Below are 18,873 nucleotides of genomic sequence, written 5' to 3'. Positions count from 1 at the left end.
CAAGCTCTCTCATCCCCAACAGACTTCATACTTGCCCCTCTTTCCAAAACTCTTGCATTTACCTCCCTAACAACCCCATCCATAAACAAATTAAACAACCATGGAGACATCACACACCCCTGCCGCAAACCTACATTCACTGAAAACCAATCACTTTCCTCTCTTCCTACATGTACACATGCCTTACATCCTCGATAAAAACTTTTCACTGCTTCTAACAACTTTCCTCCCACACCATATATTCTTAATACCTTCCACAGAGCATCTCTATCAACTCTATCATATGCCTTCTCCAGATCCATAAATGCTACATACAAATCCATTTGCTTTTCTGAGTATTTCTCACATACATTCTTCAAAGCAAACACCTGATCCACACATCCTCTACCATATAGTAATGTAGAATAGAAAGAATTATGCTAACTGATGATCTTAAATGAATTGGCTCTAGTAGAAAGCTAAGAATTTAATTTTTCCAAATATAGACTTTCAAAGTCCATGGTACAGCATGGTACAGAATTTCCAGAGTTGGCCCTCTAGTGCCATATGCTGTGTTGACATGTGCCACGACAGTAATTTTTTGTTCTCAGAACATGTAGCAGGAAACCTCCTTGCTTTTCTCAGCTTTTTATGCAGAAAGTGGAAATCTCTCAGATATTAGATAAGGGCACGTCACCTGAGTCTTATGATTTTGGTAACAAAATTATGTATGATATATGTTATTAACCCTTATATGGCAAGTTTATTATGAAGGCTGTCTCACACATGAAAAAAGGATGGATTGGTACAAAGATAAATCATACAAGTAGCTGTTGTATTACATTTTTGTGCTATTTTGTAGTTATTGACAACCTTTGTGATGACCTGATAGAGTACTGAGTGAGTAGAAGAAGGATGTTTGACTGGAAATTCAGGAATGATCCTTTCTGACTGCAAGGTGGTAATTATTTGTCTCACTGATATTATCTATCACTGTGCCATTTAGATATACTTGGAAATATTCAAGCTCCTTATTGTCATTGGTGACACTAAAGTCATCCTTCCCCTGAACATCAGATCCTTCAAACTTGGGCATAGTTGGCGTAAACCTGTCCCTTGATACCACACAAAGGCTAAGCTTGTGGGTGATGGTAATGCAGATTGAAGTGTTTTGTGCTTACCAATATTCTAATCACTGGGTCTTTCATTTCTATACCTGTCACTTTTTTCACCTAATACATCTAATGATAAGTGTTCTATCTCACCATATAGGTCATCCAGTAATCTTGCTCTTTTTTTATGGCCTCATTGCTTGCTTTTGTGTCAGAGGAGTTAAGGGACATGTATTTGCTATGGAGACTTTTGGGGTGCTGAGGATTATGGAAATTAACCCACTCCTACTGGCCAGTGGAAGTAACTTTTACAGCTGCTACTGTTGCTGGTATTCACTCTATCTATCTATATCTCTGATGGAACTCCCTCAGAGGGCTGACCACAGCAATGGAGTTTCCATGACTAGTGAGCTGCACTGTTGCTTCTTTGCCTTCAGTTCCTCACCCTTGAGAGGCCACTGGCAGGAGGCAACTGTAGTGCAGTGCTTGCAGAGTTTCCTACCTAATGCTCCTGCTGACTACTTCTACATTATATTCCTGTGTAAATTTATCTACCTACTACTAATGTCAATTGCTCCTTCCATTTTGCCAAAAGGCAGGGTTAGCGCATAGTGCTCACCACAGGAAAATCTAGAGTTACGAAGAATGAGCTGTGTGAGTTGAGTGATGTCAAACGTTATGTGAGACAAAGAAAGATTGTATGTTTATGGACAGAATTCCAGTAATCCAAGTGTGTGTGGGGCAGAAAGAAAAGACAGCTACCTAGATCAGAGGAGTGCAACTTCACAATCACTGACTTGGTTCCTCACTAGGCAGCTGTCACTAACCTTCCCAATACCCAGGTGGGTAGCAACGATAATGTACCTCCCTGGTCATTGGCTATCTACTTCAATCAATGGTGGAAAAAGTTGAAACACTGAATGATGTTGGCTGCCTTCCAGTGATGGACATCATGTGATGTGGGCAGCTCTTTAAGGGCTAAATATTTTGTTCAGAACAGATTTACATGCTATTCCCTGCGTGTCGTAGAAGGCGACTAAAAGGGGAGGGAGCGGGGGGCTGGAAATCCTCCCCTCTCATTTTTTTTTTTTTTTTTTTAATTTTCCAAAAGAAGGAACAGAGAAGGGGGCCAGGTGAGGATATTCCCTCAAAGGCCCAGTTCTCTGTTCTTAACGCTACCTCGCTAACGCGGGAAATGGCGAATAGTTTGAAAGAAAAGAAAGACAAACAGATAACATTCAGAACCTGCATGAGGTGTACAAAACACTTTATTAAGGCTATGATATATTTGGACTACAGTCTGTGGCCCATATTTCTAAGAATATAGAACTCCAAAATTCTGACATTCCTTGTCCCCACAGATTATATTATTGCTATTTTTATGTAACTTTATGTCCCAAGTCACTCAGATAATACAATCCCTGTGTAATTCTCTCTAGTTTTTAAACTCACTGTGCAGTGAAAGTATGTTAGGGCATTCATAACTTCCAAATACTTGGATTTTCTTAGACTTATGTGCCTTCATACTCAAGTTAAACACCAGTACTTGAAATGTACCAGTTTTAGATTTTTATTTTGGTTTTACACTGAAGTTCAGTCAGAAGCAGTTTAACAGATCACCTCAACCTTTCTCTCAGCTTCAACTCGCTTTTCTCTGCATTGTTGCTTCTGTCTCTCAAACAGACTGTGAAACAGTTGTAGCAGTACACTAACTTAAAGATATTTCAACACTAGGACTATGGTGGAACACCCGCAATTTTCCTGTAAAGACAAAGATAGCAGGAGGAAAACTAGTGATGATACTGTTAAGACTAGGTGATACTAGAGTAGCTGAGCAGAGGTACATGAAATACTGTGTAGATGTTAATACATCTACACAGAAGGGTTGAAGCTTTTTCCACAGTGATACAGACTGATGAATAAGACTTCACATGCAATATAGGTCTTTGAAAGAGTGATTGAAAGATATATATAAACATCTTATTGACAGTGATTATAAGTGAATGCCAGCATGGGTTGTTATTGCTAGTGATTGTAAGTGAATGCCAGCATGAGTTGGTTCCAGCGAAATTACCCAGACTCAACCAACCATTATAAAGATGTTTCTAGAACTTCAGTGCCAAGAATGAGAATGGATACTGTTTTTTAGACTTTTTTAAGGAATTTGCAAAAGCAAAGTACAGATTTTTATCAGAGAAATGTAGGTTTTTGATATTTAGGAAACCTATTCTTCCTGATGCAGTGTCCTGTGAGCAATGAGGTAACTCCTAGATATATAGGGAGTTAGTTCCTAGCACCCATGAAATTGCTATGGTAGCACACACTATTGCTATCTTCTCACCCATGGTTGTGGCAACTTCTTGTTCCATTCCCACTCTCAAATAATCAGAGACCCTTGTCAACCCAACAGCAGTCACCACCTGAAAAGAGTAACGTTTTTGGAAAGAGAATCACAATATTGCCCTCAGTTCACCACCTTATATAGAGGATTTTTTCAAATTTCCAAAACTTACATATCTCTTCTGGTTTCTTCCTTTATCTCATGTACATGGGTATTAATTTAGATATTTTAGATATTTTGTACAATTAGAATACTAGAATTCTAGAGTTTAGGCAGTTGTTGAATTGGTTTTCTTAAGAAATTGGAAATTGTCTAAAGTTGGGTAAAATGATAGGAAAGTAAAGGACAGTGGGGGAAGGAGCCAAGTGAAAATTTTTTCTCAAAAATTCAGTTCTATTCTTGATGGTAATTGGTAATGTGGGAAATGGAAAACATAAAAGAAAAGAGATCTTTGGATAGGTTAAATGATAAGAGTAGTGAGGTATGAATATAAGTACAGAATCATTGTGAAGAGTAAGAGTATATATTATTAGGGGAATGAGGAAGGTTATAAGAGAAGACCTTTGTTAAGGTTCGGCCACATTTGAAAAGATGGTGTGTGAGATGACTTTCAGGGTAGAAGAATGATTAGGTGTGCAAAAAAAAAATCCTAGGTTCCCAAAGGAAGTTGTGCGTAAGCCATCTAGCAATATAGTGTTACAAGACAAGTCTGTTGGGGATGAGAGAGCTTGGGAAGTGAGTCAGTTGTTGTTCGCTGATGATACAGCGCTGGTGGCTGATTCATGTGAGAAACTGCAGAAGCTGGTGACTGAGTTTGGTAAAGTGTGTGGAAGAAGAAAGTTGAGAGTAAATGTGAATAAGAGCAAGGTTATTAGGTACAGTAGGGGTGAGGGTCAAGTCAAGTGGGAGGTGAGTTTGAATGGAGAAAAACTGGAGGAAGTGAAGTGTTTTAGATATCTGGGAGTGGATCTGTCAGCGGATGGAACCATGGAAGCGGAAGTGGATCATAGGGTGGGGGAGGGGGCGAAAATTTTGGGAGCCTTGAAAAATGTGTGGAAGTCGAGAACATTATCTCGGAAAGCAAAAATGGGTATGTTTGAGGGAATAGTGGTTCCAACAATGTTGTATGGTTGCGAGGCGTGGGCTATGGATAGAGAGGTGCGCAGGAGGATGGATGTGCTGGAAATGAGATGTTTGAGGACAATGTGTGGTGTGAGGTGGTTTGATCGAGTAAGTAACGTAAGGGTAAGAGAGATGTGTGGAAATAAAAAGAGCGTGGTTGAGAGAGCAGAAGAGGGTGTTTTGAAATGGTTTGGGCACATGGAGAGAATGAGTGAGGAGAGATTGACCAAGAGGATATATGTGTCGGAGGTGGAGGGAACGAGGAGAAGAGGGAGACCAAATTGGAGGTGGAAAGATGGAGTGAAAAAGATTTTGTGTGATCGGGGCCTGAACATGCAGGAGGGTGAAAGGAGGGCAAGGAATAGAGTGAATTGGAGTCATGTGGTATACAGGGGTTGACGTGCTGTCAGTGGATTGAATCAAGGCATGTGAAGCGTCTGGGGTAAACCATGGAAAGCTGTGTAGGTATGTATATTTGCGTGTGTGGACGTGTGTATGTACATGTGTATGGGGGGGGGGGGCCATTTCTTTCGTCTGTTTCCTCGCGCTACCTCGCAAACGCGGGAGACAGCGACAAAGTATAAAAAAAAAAAAAAAAAAAAAAAGACATAAAGGATGTTGATGTATAAAGAGGTGCAGAGTTGAAATGTACATGGCATATCTTTGCATTGTGTTATGTTTTCACCTTGTTAATAAAAGGGAAGTCAAGGAGAAATTTTTTCCCCTGTGTTTTGATCATAACTTTTTCATAGGTTGCAAGATTCTGCTAGATATACACATTTTTTGTGTTTCAGCAATGCACTTACTTTCTTTAATTTTCAACAGGGATGGAACAGCCAAGCTTTGGAACTGTGGTCAAGCCAAATGTATAGCTACCTTACTCTCTGCTGAATCTGTCATAAATTGCTGTGCTCTTAGTGATGTTTCAGGGTTAATTAACTTGCCAGCACCTGCAGAAGTACCAGGTACATACTGTATCCTTATGTCAGAATGTTGCAAAATCATGTATTGAATGTTTAGATGATGGAATGAGCAGTTTGTTTGTTCTCATGATAAATATACAATGCTAGATTTCTTCATTTACAATAAGTGTATCTATGGTCTCTGAATGACCATCTACTCCAGATATAGACCTTAAGATAGTGATTTTTTTTATACATATTTGTTTATTCTTTAACAAGGTAGCATCAGGAATGAAGGCCATGTTTACACATTTGCACTTTGTAGCTCTTTTCTGTAATGCACTGAAAGCAGTGCCTGCCATCCACTACCAAGCATCAGAGACTTTCACTTGGTTTACAATGACTGCTTTATATGTCTTGGTTCAGTGCATGGCAACATGTTACTCTCCATCTACCATATCTATCTAATTCATTATATCACATGCATATCTCTTGCCTTCCTGAACGATCAGGCCTCAATACCTCAAAGGGCCTTTATTGCTCCATTTTCCATTTTCTTGGTGTGCCCCTTCCCTTTATTCCCTACACTTTTGACCAGTAGATTCTCTTCATCAGTCTCTATTTTCCCATCCTCTTCATACATCTGAACCATTTTAGACACTTGTTAGATCTCTCAGACTATGCTTACTGCCATATCTGTCTCTGAAACTGTCATATCTTACATGATCAATCTGCTTCACACCACATGTTATCCTAAGGCATTTAATTTCCAGCATTATCTGCCTTTTCCTTTCTTATGCATTCATGGTCCGAGACATATCCATACAACACAGTTTGGACAATGAGTTACTCGTTGATATTAAAACTGTACCCCAAAGGAATCTTGACATGAAAAGTTGTGATTTTTCATCATTTGTTATTCCTTCAGCAGAAGCCCCTGGTCAGCATTTTTCCATGTCACTGACCAGTTGTCATAACTGTCTTTCCATTTTTGACTGCAGTCAGCAACCTTCACCAAGGCCATCTGATTTGCATGTGTACTTAAATGAATTTATATATGTGTGAAGCACTCCTGTGCATGCACATTTATCTTTTGTTCTGTCATTGTTCAGACACTTCATCAGTGTGTGTGTGCTTTGCAGGACTGCGTATGTATCTTTATGCAAAACACACACATGCTTTCTGACTGTCCATGGGTCATCATCAAACTTCTACCAAAACTCATATGTCTCCTAACCTGTCAGGCTTGATCAAAAAGTTTAAACTAGAGAGTATGGTGTTTACATTCAGTAACATTCATGCAAATATTTAGGGTACACATACATTACAGGAGACAGGTTTTGAAGACTGTGTATTTTATATTTTCTTACTTTTATCTCTGCACTCCATTTGTCATTTGATGATTCAAGAAAACTTAGCAACAGTTTATGCTGAAGTCAGTTAGATGTATAGAGAAAGGAATAATGGAAACAAAAATGGAGAAAAGAAATAGAGATTCCTTAAGGATAACTTGATGATAAGAATGTGTGAGCGTGTGGTGGCATGCATAGAGCACTGGAATTGCTAGGAGCATTGTGGCCTTATAGGTTTGGAAAAGCATGTGCTGACCAGGTTTTTGCTCTGAACAAGTTATGTGAGAAATTTTTGGAGAAAGAGAAAGATTTGTACGTGGAATTTATGAATCTGGTAAAAGTGTTTGACAGACAGACAGACTGATGGATTGACTCAGGGGTCATGAGGGAAGTGAAAAATGAAAAGGATTTCATCATCTTACAAGGGCATTCACAGAGACTCAGAAGATTGTCTAATATGTGGTTGAAGAAATTCACCTTGGACAAATATAAACTAATGAGGATGTCACAAGTGAAATGAAGGCCTCAATATATGTGTGAGAGAGGGAACTGGAGGTCATCATTCCTAACCTGTCACCAGAGTCTCACATTAGGAATATAGGGCAAACATGGTCTTCTGCCTAAGTGCTCCTACCTACTACTTCTATTTAATGCTCCTACCATTTTGCCAAAAGGCAGGGCTAGCACTTACTGCCCACTGCAGGAAAATGTAGAGTTACAAAGAATGAGCTGCATGAGTTAAGTTTTACATATGACAAGGAGAGATTGTATGTTTGTGGGCAGAATGCCAGTAGTCCACATGTTAGTGAGACAGAAAGAAAAAACAGCTACCTGGGTTAGAGGCATGCAACTTCACAACCACTAAAGTGCTAGCTCACTAAGCAGATGTCACTAACCCTCCTGATACCCAGGTGGATAGGACTGGTAATATACCTCCCAGGTCATTGGCTGCTTACCAACTACTAGTTGTTTCCCATACCACCAGCACTACATACAAACTTCTGCATCTGATTAGTTTTTGGAGATTAGAGCTTGAGTACTGGGTCTTGTGTTCTAAAATTCTATTAAAGCTTGTGTAATTTCTTATTTTTACTTTATGAAGAGGGAGTTTTGCTCTCATGGGGCTCCATATCTTAAACATTCTTTTCTATCATACAACTTAAAAAGATTCTGTATGCTGTTTGCATTTGAGTCATGTCTTTAGTCATTCCTGTTCACCCACCACTCTCATACTGTAAAGTACTTCACATCTTTCTTAACAGTTTCATGCTGAATCTCATGTTATGTCCTCTCATTCCCTCCTTACATCTCTCAAACAACTGTTCACTTTCCACATCATCAGTGTAATTACCCATTTGTACCATATGGGGAGGGATGTTTACACTTGTGGTGCCCCATCTCTTGAGTATTCTCTGCTATCATACAACTTTTTAGATATATGTATGCTGTCTGTATTAACCAAGTCCTCAGTCATTCTTTTCCATTCATCAACCACTCATTCTGTAAAAGCACTTCTCTTCTTTTTCTAACGAGTTTCTTGCTTCATATTATGTCCCCGTTCTATCCGTACATCCCTCGAAGAACTGTTCACTGCTCATGTCATCAGTCTTTAGAATCATGAAGGCTATGATCAGTCTTTCCCTGCAACTTCACTTTCTTTGTATATTAGCTCTCTGCTCTTTGTTAGGTGAGGTGACCAAACTTTAGAAGCATATTCCAGCTTTGGCCTTTTGTAAGATATGAACAGCTTGCTAAATATTTTCTTATCCTTATTCTTTAAAGCTATTCTGATATTTGCCTGAAGACAGTTAGTCTCATTCACTGTTCTGATTTGGGACTCTTGCGACAGGTTAGGGATGATAATGACTCCCAAGTCCTTGTCACACACAATCCTGAAACTTATCTCCTAATAAAGAGTAAACATAATGAAGCCTTCTTTCATTTTGTCCCATTCTCTTTACTTTACAATTGCTTGAGTTGAATTTCATGTCATGTATGAGACCAGCTTTGAAGTCTGTTTTGGTCCCCTTGTAAGCTAATGCAATCCTCCTCACTGCTTCCAATAGCTTTTCTCCCACACCGTATATTCATAACACTTTCCACAACATACATTTATAACACCTTCCACTCACATGAATATTTCTAAGCAAATGCCAGATATGCATAATCTTTACCACTCCTAAACTACATTGATCTTCTCAAGTCTGATGCTGTATGCTTGCCGCTACCCTCTCAGTTACCACCCTTCCATACAATTAACAAGGTATACCCAGCAAAACTTATAACTCTATATAATTCAAACATTCTCCTTTTTCTTCTTTGCTTTTAGATACAGCAGCACTGTACCAGCATTCTGCCAATCCTCAGGCACCTTACCATGATCCTTAAACACACTTAAGATTCTCATTAACTAGTTGACACCAGTCACCTTTCTTAAGAAGTTTATCTGCAGTCCCATGCACTCCAGCTGCCTTGCCACTTCGTTTTATGTAAGTCTTGCAACACCTCTTGTCTTTTCACCAAACTTTTTGCCATGTTTGAAGGTATATATAGTACTCCTAAGAGAGTTGTGTAGATGCAAGGTGTAGACTCTAGATGAGAATGTACAGAAAAGGGTGAGTGTTTGAAATGAAATATTGAAGGACAGTATGTAGTGTGAGGAGGGTTGATCAAGTAAGAAATGATGAGGTAAGATAGAAGTGTGGTCGTAATAAGAATATTGTTGAGGAAGCTGAAATGTTTGTGCTGAAATAGCTTAGATATATGAAGAAAATGAATAAGGAGAGGTTGATAAAGAGAGTATTTGTGCCAGAAATGAGGGGAAAAAGGAGAAGGGGGAGACCAAATTGGAGATGAAAGGATGGAGACGTAAAGTTTTGAGTGCACAGGACCTGAACATGCAGGAGGATGTTTGGTATGCACAGGATAGAGTGAATTGGAGCAATTTTATATACAGTTAGTAGGTAAGAATATTAAATAGGAGTATTAGGTAGAAGTAGTCAGTAGGAATAATAGGTAAGAGCCTCTGCAAACACTGCATTAGAGTTGCCCTCAGTCAATGGTCTGTTAAGAATAAAGAACTTAAGGCTTGGAAGCAGCATTAGAGTTCACTAATTATGGAGGCTGTTGTCATGGCCACCCCCTTAAGGAAGTTCGAGGTGGGAACAGGTATCATAGATATAGATAGAACAGCGATATACAAGAGATGATGTGTTGTCATCATACTAAACCAGGGAATATGAAGCATTCAGGGGTAACCACATAAAGTTCTCTTTTATGGGGGCTGGTTGTGGATTGGGGCTGTGATTTTGGTGCATTACACATGAAAGTGGATGTAAGCAAATGAGGCCACTTCTTTTCCTGTTCCTGGCACTATCTCAATAACCCAAGAAACTGTGAACAAGTTTGAAAAAAATGCCACATTGATATCATCATTAATATTGTCTCAGTCTCCGAAAAAAATTTCTCAGTCATCTATTTGAGAAAATGAAATTGTATTGTTATACTGAGTAATAGATTTCAATGTATGTACTGGGTATCTTTCATTCATATGTTAAAGAAGTAGGTAACAATAACTTCCTTTGGATTTGGCTTATGTTTAGATTTCATAATAAGAAAAATTTGTGACCCTAAATTCTAGAGAATGCCAAAGAATGGAGATACCTTAGAGTATCGAGTGTCTTTACCCATACTCAACCAGCAAATTGAGCATCTGAGATCTTAGAATTAATTTGCATATATACTTTAAGGTACAAAAAGATGTAGATGTTTCTCTTACAGCTAAGACTTTTTTCCAGTGTATTTTACAATCTTAATGCTCTTGGATACATGTAATGTTTAGCTGGGCAAACTTGATTTGGTATTAAATGTGCTTTCAGCAAGTGAAAGGTATACTGATAAATGTATAGAATATTATCATGCAATGGTGTTGGTGATAAGGATTATCAATCAGGTCAAGAATTATTGTTTGCAAGGAAGATGAGAAAGTTCAAATTTATGAAGACTCAGGCTGGAATGACCATGCTGTTCAACATGCATATTCAAAGAGTAAGGTCATGTATAATGGTTATCTGTGTGTACTGTGTATATCTTGATAAATGTGTTGGAGGAGTGGAAAACTGAAGTTTTGTCAAGAGGATTATCTTGCCAGGGGTATGCATGTGAAATGGTTCTCGATGGCCCTGTGACTGAGAGGGCTTTGGAAGAAATGTGTAAGCTGAAAAATGATATTAGAAATAGAAGGACGTCTAGAAATTATTATCTTTTCACTTTTCTGTTTTTTTACTATTTACAGATGAGCTTGAACATGGCACTGCTGGGAAGTTGCTTCTGGTAGGCTGTGAAGAAGGAACAGTTTACCTTGTGGCAGTGGAGAGTCGGTCCCTCATGGGCTCATTCACAGTTGGTGCAACAGTTCTGTCAGTTTGCTGGGCCTCTCCCACATTAGGTGTTGTAGGACTGAATGATGGGCAGCTGGTGATCATTGATGCTGAGGTTAGTATTTTATGAAAATTATTTTTTATTAGGTCATGTTGGATCGTAGTTACATGGAATATATCGATCTTAACTGAAGGTAAATGAACCCATAGCCCCTTATTATTCTGAGAATACTTTTTCTTAGCTTTTGTGTAATTGATTTTTATTTTGAGTTCCATGCAGGGTTCTAGGGATGTCTTTTATCATTTATGGCAGGCCAGAACATAAAAGGCATGATTCAATAGATAGCAAGCATTATTATGTATTCACCTATTTACTTCCTTCCCGAGGAATTTCATCTATCCTCATTAAGTCCCTGCAGCACTCAGGATACTGGCCACATCCACCAGTCAGGACCACATGTCATAAAGTGTTATGATGTGTGTGCACGTATGTTGAGAGGGTGAAGAGGCAGCTGAATAGTAAGTGCTTGATGTTTATGGTCGTTGCATCATGAGCATGAAGGTTCTTCGGATATGTTGAAATGGTGTTTGCGTTTTTTCAATGATGGTTGATGTCCAGAGCGTAAGTGGGAAAGTGTGACTCGTGTTTGTTTGGGGAGTGGTTTTTGATGGGTTTATGTTTGGTGGGGTAGAGTTTAAGATTGAGTTGGGAGATCTGTTGTTTAGTGCTTGTTGGACTATTTCATTATGTATGTGTTTTGTCACTGCTATAATTGTTGGGCTAGGGGGATCTGTGTGTAGAGGCCTCTGAACTGTGAGGCAGGGATAACCTTTTTACTTCTACTTGGAAGTTATAGTTAGTTGTATAGTAGCCTGAGTCAGAGGGGTCTAGTGCTGTTGCATAGAATTGAGTACTATGTTGAGTGGGTCTCTGTTGGAAGGATCTTTATCTGAGAAGGTGTTTGACAGGTGCTTGATAGGCAGCCAGTGATTGTTCTGAGTGCATTATTTTGTGTGGTTAGCAGCTTTGTTTGTTTGAGAGAATGGAAGAACAAGTTAATGAGGCATAGTTTAAAAAGGAGTGGATGAATTTATTTTGTATTGATTATTAAGACATTCTTGTTGTCCAAATCTGGTGTCAGTTAGTGTTCTGAGGGCATTACATTTGTGTTACAGTTACTGGTGCGCAAACCACAGGAAGATGAAGCGTTTCTGAAAGGAAGTGCAGGTGTCTAGCATATATCTGCTTCCTTTCCTTTTTCTCACTCAAAGAATATGATAGTGATGAGTAGGCAGACAGTCAGATGAAGATGGTTTTTCATATGATGATGAGACATGCTTTGACTTGCATAGTATAATAGTTTTTATGTGAGCAGAGTTTGGCAAGGCAGGGCATCTCTCAGAAGAGGTGCAACCTTTTAGCTTATTTCTGCTTGTCTTACTACTGTTTTTCTACCTCTCTTAATGGATTTTGGAGAGTGTGTAAACGAAAAAAACTGAATTTAAATGTGAACAAAAGTATGGTTATGAGGTGCAACAAGGAATGAGACTTCATGCATACATTATTTTTTTATACACATTGACTATTTCCCAAGTTAGCGAGACGGCATTAAGAACAGATGACTGGCGCAGAGGGTTGCGATTCTGTTTCCTGTGGGGGATGGGATGGTGCTGGGAATGGATGAAGGCAAGCAAGTATTAATATTTACATGTGTATATATGTATATGTCTGTGTACATGTATGTATATGTGTGTATATGTCCGTACAACCCAATCTGTAGCCCATGCCTCGCAACCATATGATATTGTTGGAACTACTATTCCTCTAGACGTACCCATTTTTGCTCTCCGAGATAATGTTCTCTCCTTCCACACATTCTTCATTGCTCCCAGAACCTTCACCCCCTCCCCCTTGTGACTCACTTCTACCTCCATGGTTCCATTCACTGCTAAGTTCACTCTCAGATATCTAAAACACTTCACTTCCTTCAGTTTTTCTCTATTCAAAGTTACATCCTAGTTTACTTGTTCCTCAATATACATGTAATTCTATACATACATGTACACAGACATATACATATATGCACATTTTGGAAAGGATCACAATTTTGCGCGTGATCAAGATATTCCTGTGAGTCCACAGGTAAAATGAAACACGATAAGTTCCCACGTGCACTTTCGTGTTTCATTTTCCCCATGGACTCATAGGAATATATACACATGTACATGTCCATACTTGCTTGCATTCATCCATTCCTGGCACCACCCCTCCCCACAGGAAACAGGATCGCCACCCCCTGTGTCAGCAAGGTAGCACCAGGAAAACAGACAAAAAAGGCCTCATTTGTTAGCACCATCTCTAGCTCTCATGTGTAATGCAGTGAAACCACAGCTCTATATCCACATCCAGGCCCCACATTCCTTTCCCCAGAAGTTCCACATTCCCTGGTTCTGTCCATTGACAGCATGTCGACCCCAGCTCCAGTTCACTCCGTTCCTTGCATGACTGTCACCCTCCTGCATGTTCAAACCCTGATCACTGAAAATCTTTTTCACTCCATCCTTCCACCTCCAGTTTGGTCTCCCTCTTCTCCTTGTTACCTCCACCTCTGATACATATATCCTATTTTTCAACCTTTCCTCATTCATTTGTTCCATACGTTCAAACTATTTCAACACGCCCTCTTCTGCTCTTTCAACCACACTCTTTTTTTATTACCACACACCTCTCTTACCTTTTCATTACCTTCTTGATCAAATTGCAATTCATTAGGAATTCGGATGATTTTATTCAACATGTAATTCTTCCATGCATGCAACACTTCATGTTTCATGGAGACAATCCGCCTCATCAGGTGCAAACAATTCATCAGATTTTTTAAATCCCAACTCCACAAATATTCCATCTCTTCTCTGCCATTCTTGACTACACTTCTTAATCAGCCTCCCATGCAGCATTGTCAAATGCTGCATGGTAGTAATGATACAAACAGTTCATTCAGCCATCCCATTAGTCTCAGACAGAACTCACTCGCTCACAGAAATCTGAGAAGTTTGTTACACATGACCCCCTTAGCCTAAAATCATACTGTTTCTCAGATAGTTTCTGTCCTAAAAGTTATTCATTTTCTTTCTGTTTATCTTCTCCAGAACCTTACAGACCATACTCATCATTGAGACCAGTCTTTATGTCATTTCCTATTCCCTCTCACCATTCTTATAGATGGTATGATATTTGCCCTTTTCCATTCACCTTGGTACTTTATCTCTTTCCAGCAAAATCTTGAACAGTATTTCAAGTGATTTGTTTAATGTATCTGGACAGATATTCTGTACATATGGTGAAATTTTATCAGGACCATGAGCCTTGTATGAGTCAAAAACTTTTATTTTGTTTATACCATTTCTAGATATCTCACTGTTTTCTAAGACTTCCTCTCCTCTCCATCTCAAAGCCCCATTTGGTAATAGTACTATAGTGTTCTTCAAAGTGAAAACACTTTTGAATGTTTTTCAGTTCCTCATATCCTTACATCATATTCTACAGTTCTTTTCTATAAAACCCTTAACCTGATTAGCTGCCCTTGATCTTTTGCTTTGTAATTGTTGATTTTATGGAAAACATATGGATTTTTTCTTGCCTGTGCTGCAAAATTCTTTTCACAGTGTTTTCATCCTTTCTTATCATGCAATACTCATTCCTTGCTTTCTTTTACCTAGCAAAGGCTGACTAGCTGGAGTTTTGGCAATGGCTTCTCCATTGGACAAAGCTTCTTTGCATTTTAACATCTCTCATTAAACCATTCTTCCCTCTTTCTTAGAATTTCCTTCGTATTTAAGGTTAGAGGTACCTGTGTTTCTACTCCTTCATTGTAAATGCTACAGAACCTCTCACCACACCTATCTAGAAATGGTATAAACAAAATAAAAGTTCTTTGAACTCCATTTACAATTCATATTACCATAGAAATAGTTGAGGTTTGTGTAGTTTCCATGGTTATATCTCCTCATTATGTGTTGTCTGTCCTTGTATCTTTTGACCTTCACATTTACCACATAATCAGATTTGAACATTGTATGATTATGTTTTCCTATTGTTGTTGCTTAATAATCTCAGTGTCCATGCTGGTATTTGTGAAGAAGATAAGGTCCACTGATGATGATGTATGTATCCCTCTCACACAAGCATGTTTGGTATAGCAAATTTTTCTGTATACTTTATAAGAATTTGTCTCCATGACTCCCTGTCAATATGTGAATTGAAATTCCTTTAGTTTGTCTCTCTATAAACTGAAGTCTCCATTACCAGTATTCTGTTATCTTTGAGAAGGATGTATTTTACTGCTTCCTGTACCATTCTAGATGTCCAATTATATTTTTATCATACTTGATTACTGCTCCCTACTTTAGTGAGATAGCACCAGGAATAGATAAAGAAAGGCCACATTTGCTTACATACATTCTCTAGCTTTCATGAGTAATGCACCAAAACCACAGCTCCCTATGCACAATCAGGCCCCACAGACCTTTCCATGGTTTACCCTGGCCAATTGACATTCCCAGGTTTAGTCCACTGATAGCACATTAACCCCTGTATACTACATCTACATCATTCCAATTCACTCTATGCTGTGTATGCCTTTCACCCTTCAACATGTTTAGGCTCAGATCACTAAAAATCTTTTTTTACTCCATCTTTCTATCTTTGTGGTACCTTAGAAAGAACATTTTCTTCATTGGAGATGTTACATTTGCTATAACTTTGAACTTTCTACTTGTTCTAAACTCCGTAATCCATTTTCATTCCTAACTGTTGATGTTGTATTTAGCTTCTTTCCTTAGCAAAAATTCTTTGGTTAACTTTGTCAAATGTTTTTTCATAGTCAGGAAAAATTTTCCATTCTTTTTCCATGCATTAAACTTTCACTTGTAATTGGGTTTGCTTACTATATCTAAGTACAAATCTATGTTGGCCTTTGTTTATGTACGTGTTTTTTATTAGATATTCTAATATATGTCCTTTTATTACTCATTCAAGGACTATTACATGCACTGTCCAACTAAATGGTCTGTATTGTTTAGATTTCAGCTTCAATTTGCCTTTGTGTATTGGTGTTACATTTACCATTTTGTAAATGTCTGCACTTTTGCTTTCATCCAGACTTTGCTACAGTGATAACAGCATTGGTGTCACCATTGCTGGTGTTGTCTTTTTGAGGAATATGTCTGATTTCATCTGCTATTAGAGCCAGATTTTCTCTGAATTTATCAGTCACTCAGTATCTTCTAGTATTTCAGGTTCCATGAGTTCATCTTAATTGTATTGGTTAAGCACTTCAATTTTCAGTTTCTATAGTGGATTTTGAGCTGATAGCAGAATTTTATTGTTTAGTTACCATTGTACTTATTTCATTAAGATTAATTTCCCTACTTTTGACCTACCTGAAAGGGTCCAGTCTCTGATTTCTTTGTTAATGTGAATAGAAATGTTAGGTGTCTTTCCAAGTTATGTATACCAAGCTCTCTGCATTCAAATTCTGTTCTCTTTTATAAAATTTCATTATTAGTGCATTTGTGTACAGTACTTTCTTATTTAACTCTTATTTGTACATCTTTTGTCAACCTTTTTTCATGCCCTTCTATTCATTCACATTTTTTCTCTTTGTATTTTCAATTCTGTTCTTTCATATCATTTTCTTTGGTATTTGCTCATCGATATTTGGCTTAACTTCTCACAGTATATCATTATGTTTGTCACTAGGGTATACCCTGTGAAGATCTCATTCCAATTGTGTTTAGAATCCTTTCAGTGATCTCTCCTTTCTGATTTGTCATGATGGGAATTCATGTTGCTCAGCCTGGTAATGGTATTATCCTCTATTGCTGTATTATGGTCACAAATATTCATTTCCACATTTTTTTTTTTTTAATTTTCCAAAAGAAGGAACAGAGAATTGGGCTAGGTGAGGGTATTCCCTCAAAGGCCCAGTCCTCTGTTCTTAACGCTACCTCGCTAATGCGGGAAATGGCAAATAGTTTGAAAGAAAAAGAAAACATTATAAACTGTAGCAATTTCTTTGATTCTGTGTTCTAAGAGACCTTTGTACTTCTATACCTGAAAACAATGCCATGTCATATGTTAAAATAAGATTTATTGTATTGCTCCCTCATGTCAGTCTGTGGTTTACCTGGACAAGGCTGAATGATTCATATAGATTAATTAGTCTTTGAAACTGTTTTCTTTCATATGCTGATCTATTAGTCTTACCTTTGTAGTTGTATTTACATCTATAATAATCTCCATTTTCCTGCCATTTAATAAAATGGAAGTTAAAAGTACCCAGCTTGTGTTATTATTGTTGTCAGTATTTCTTCATCTGAAAAATCCTTTAAAGTTATTTACATTTGTTTTTGGTGGTCTGTATGATGCTAGGTTTACTGTGTTTATGGTTGGAATGCTTACTTTGATTAATTAGCATACATTGTGACTCATTTTCATTAGACATACAATGTTAGATCTCTATGTTTGAATTTGGTTCTGTTTTATATGATTTGATATACTTGATCGCTGTTTCCCACATCAGCGAGGTGGCACCAGGAAACAGATGAAGAATGACCCATCCACTCATAGTATTTTTTTTAATTATACTTTGTCGCTGTCTCCCGCATTAGCGAGGTAGCACAAGGAAACAGACGAAAGAATGGCCCAACTCGCCCACATACACATGTATATACATGCCCACACATGCACATATACATACCTATACATTTTAATGTATACATATACATATGGAGACATATACATATATACACATGTATGTGTATATATATGTATATGTCCACAGCCAATTTTTTGCTGCCTTCATCCATTTCCATCGCCACCCCGCCACACATGAAATGGCACCCCCTCCCCCCGCCCACATGCAAGGTAGTGCAAGGAAAAGACAACAAAAGTCACATTCGTTCACAGTCTCTAGCTGTCATGTGTAATGCACCAAAACCACAGCTCCCTTTCAACATCCAGGCCCCACAAAACCTTCCATGGTTTACCCCAGACGCTTCACATGCCCTGGTTCAATCCATTGACAGTATGTCGACCCCGGTATACCACATTGTTCCAATTCACTCTGTTCCTTGCACGCCTTTCACCCTCCTGTATGTTCAGGCCCCAATCGCTCAAAATGTTTTTCATTACACCCTTCCACCTCCAGTTTGGTCTCCCACTTCTCCTCGTTCCCTCCACCTCTGACACATATATCCTCTTTGTCAATCTATCCTCACTCATTCTCTTATTGTGACCAAACCATTTCAGTACACCCTCTTCCATCCTCTCAACCACACTCTTTTTATTACCACACATCTGTCTCACCCTTTCATTACCTACTCAATCAAACCACCTCACATTGTCCTCAAACATCTCATTTCCAACACATCCACTCTCCTTGGCACAACCCTATATATAGCCCACACCTCACAACCATATAACATTGTTGGAACCAGTATTCCTTCAAACATACCCATTTTTACTCTGAGATAATGCTCTCGCCTTCCACACGTTTTTCAACACTCGCAGAACCTTCACCCCCTCCCCCACCCCCACCCAGTGACTCGCTTCCGCTTCCATAGTTCCATCCGCTGCCAAATCCACTCCCAGATATCTAAAACACTTCACTTCCTCCAGTTTAT

General features: G+C 38.6%; 1 protein-coding gene across 1 annotated transcript in view; it reads left to right on the top strand.

Moving 5' to 3' along the window:
• Positions 1-18,873, top strand: part of LOC139750776 (proteasomal ATPase-associated factor 1-like) — a 37,897-nt gene that overhangs the window by 14,818 nt on the left and 4,206 nt on the right. The window contains exons 5-6 of the mRNA XM_071665506.1: positions 5,380-5,519; positions 11,103-11,302. Of these exons, the coding sequence (XP_071521607.1) occupies positions 5,380-5,519; positions 11,103-11,302 (340 nt within the window). The remainder of the gene's footprint in view (positions 1-5,379; positions 5,520-11,102; positions 11,303-18,873) is intronic.

The sequence above is a fragment of the Panulirus ornatus genome, chromosome 10, assembly GCF_036320965.1.
Source record: "Panulirus ornatus isolate Po-2019 chromosome 10, ASM3632096v1, whole genome shotgun sequence".
NCBI lineage: Eukaryota > Metazoa > Arthropoda > Malacostraca > Decapoda > Palinuridae > Panulirus > Panulirus ornatus.
Note: the sequence above shows the minus strand (reverse complement) of the source record. Positions and strands in the feature narration are given on the sequence as shown.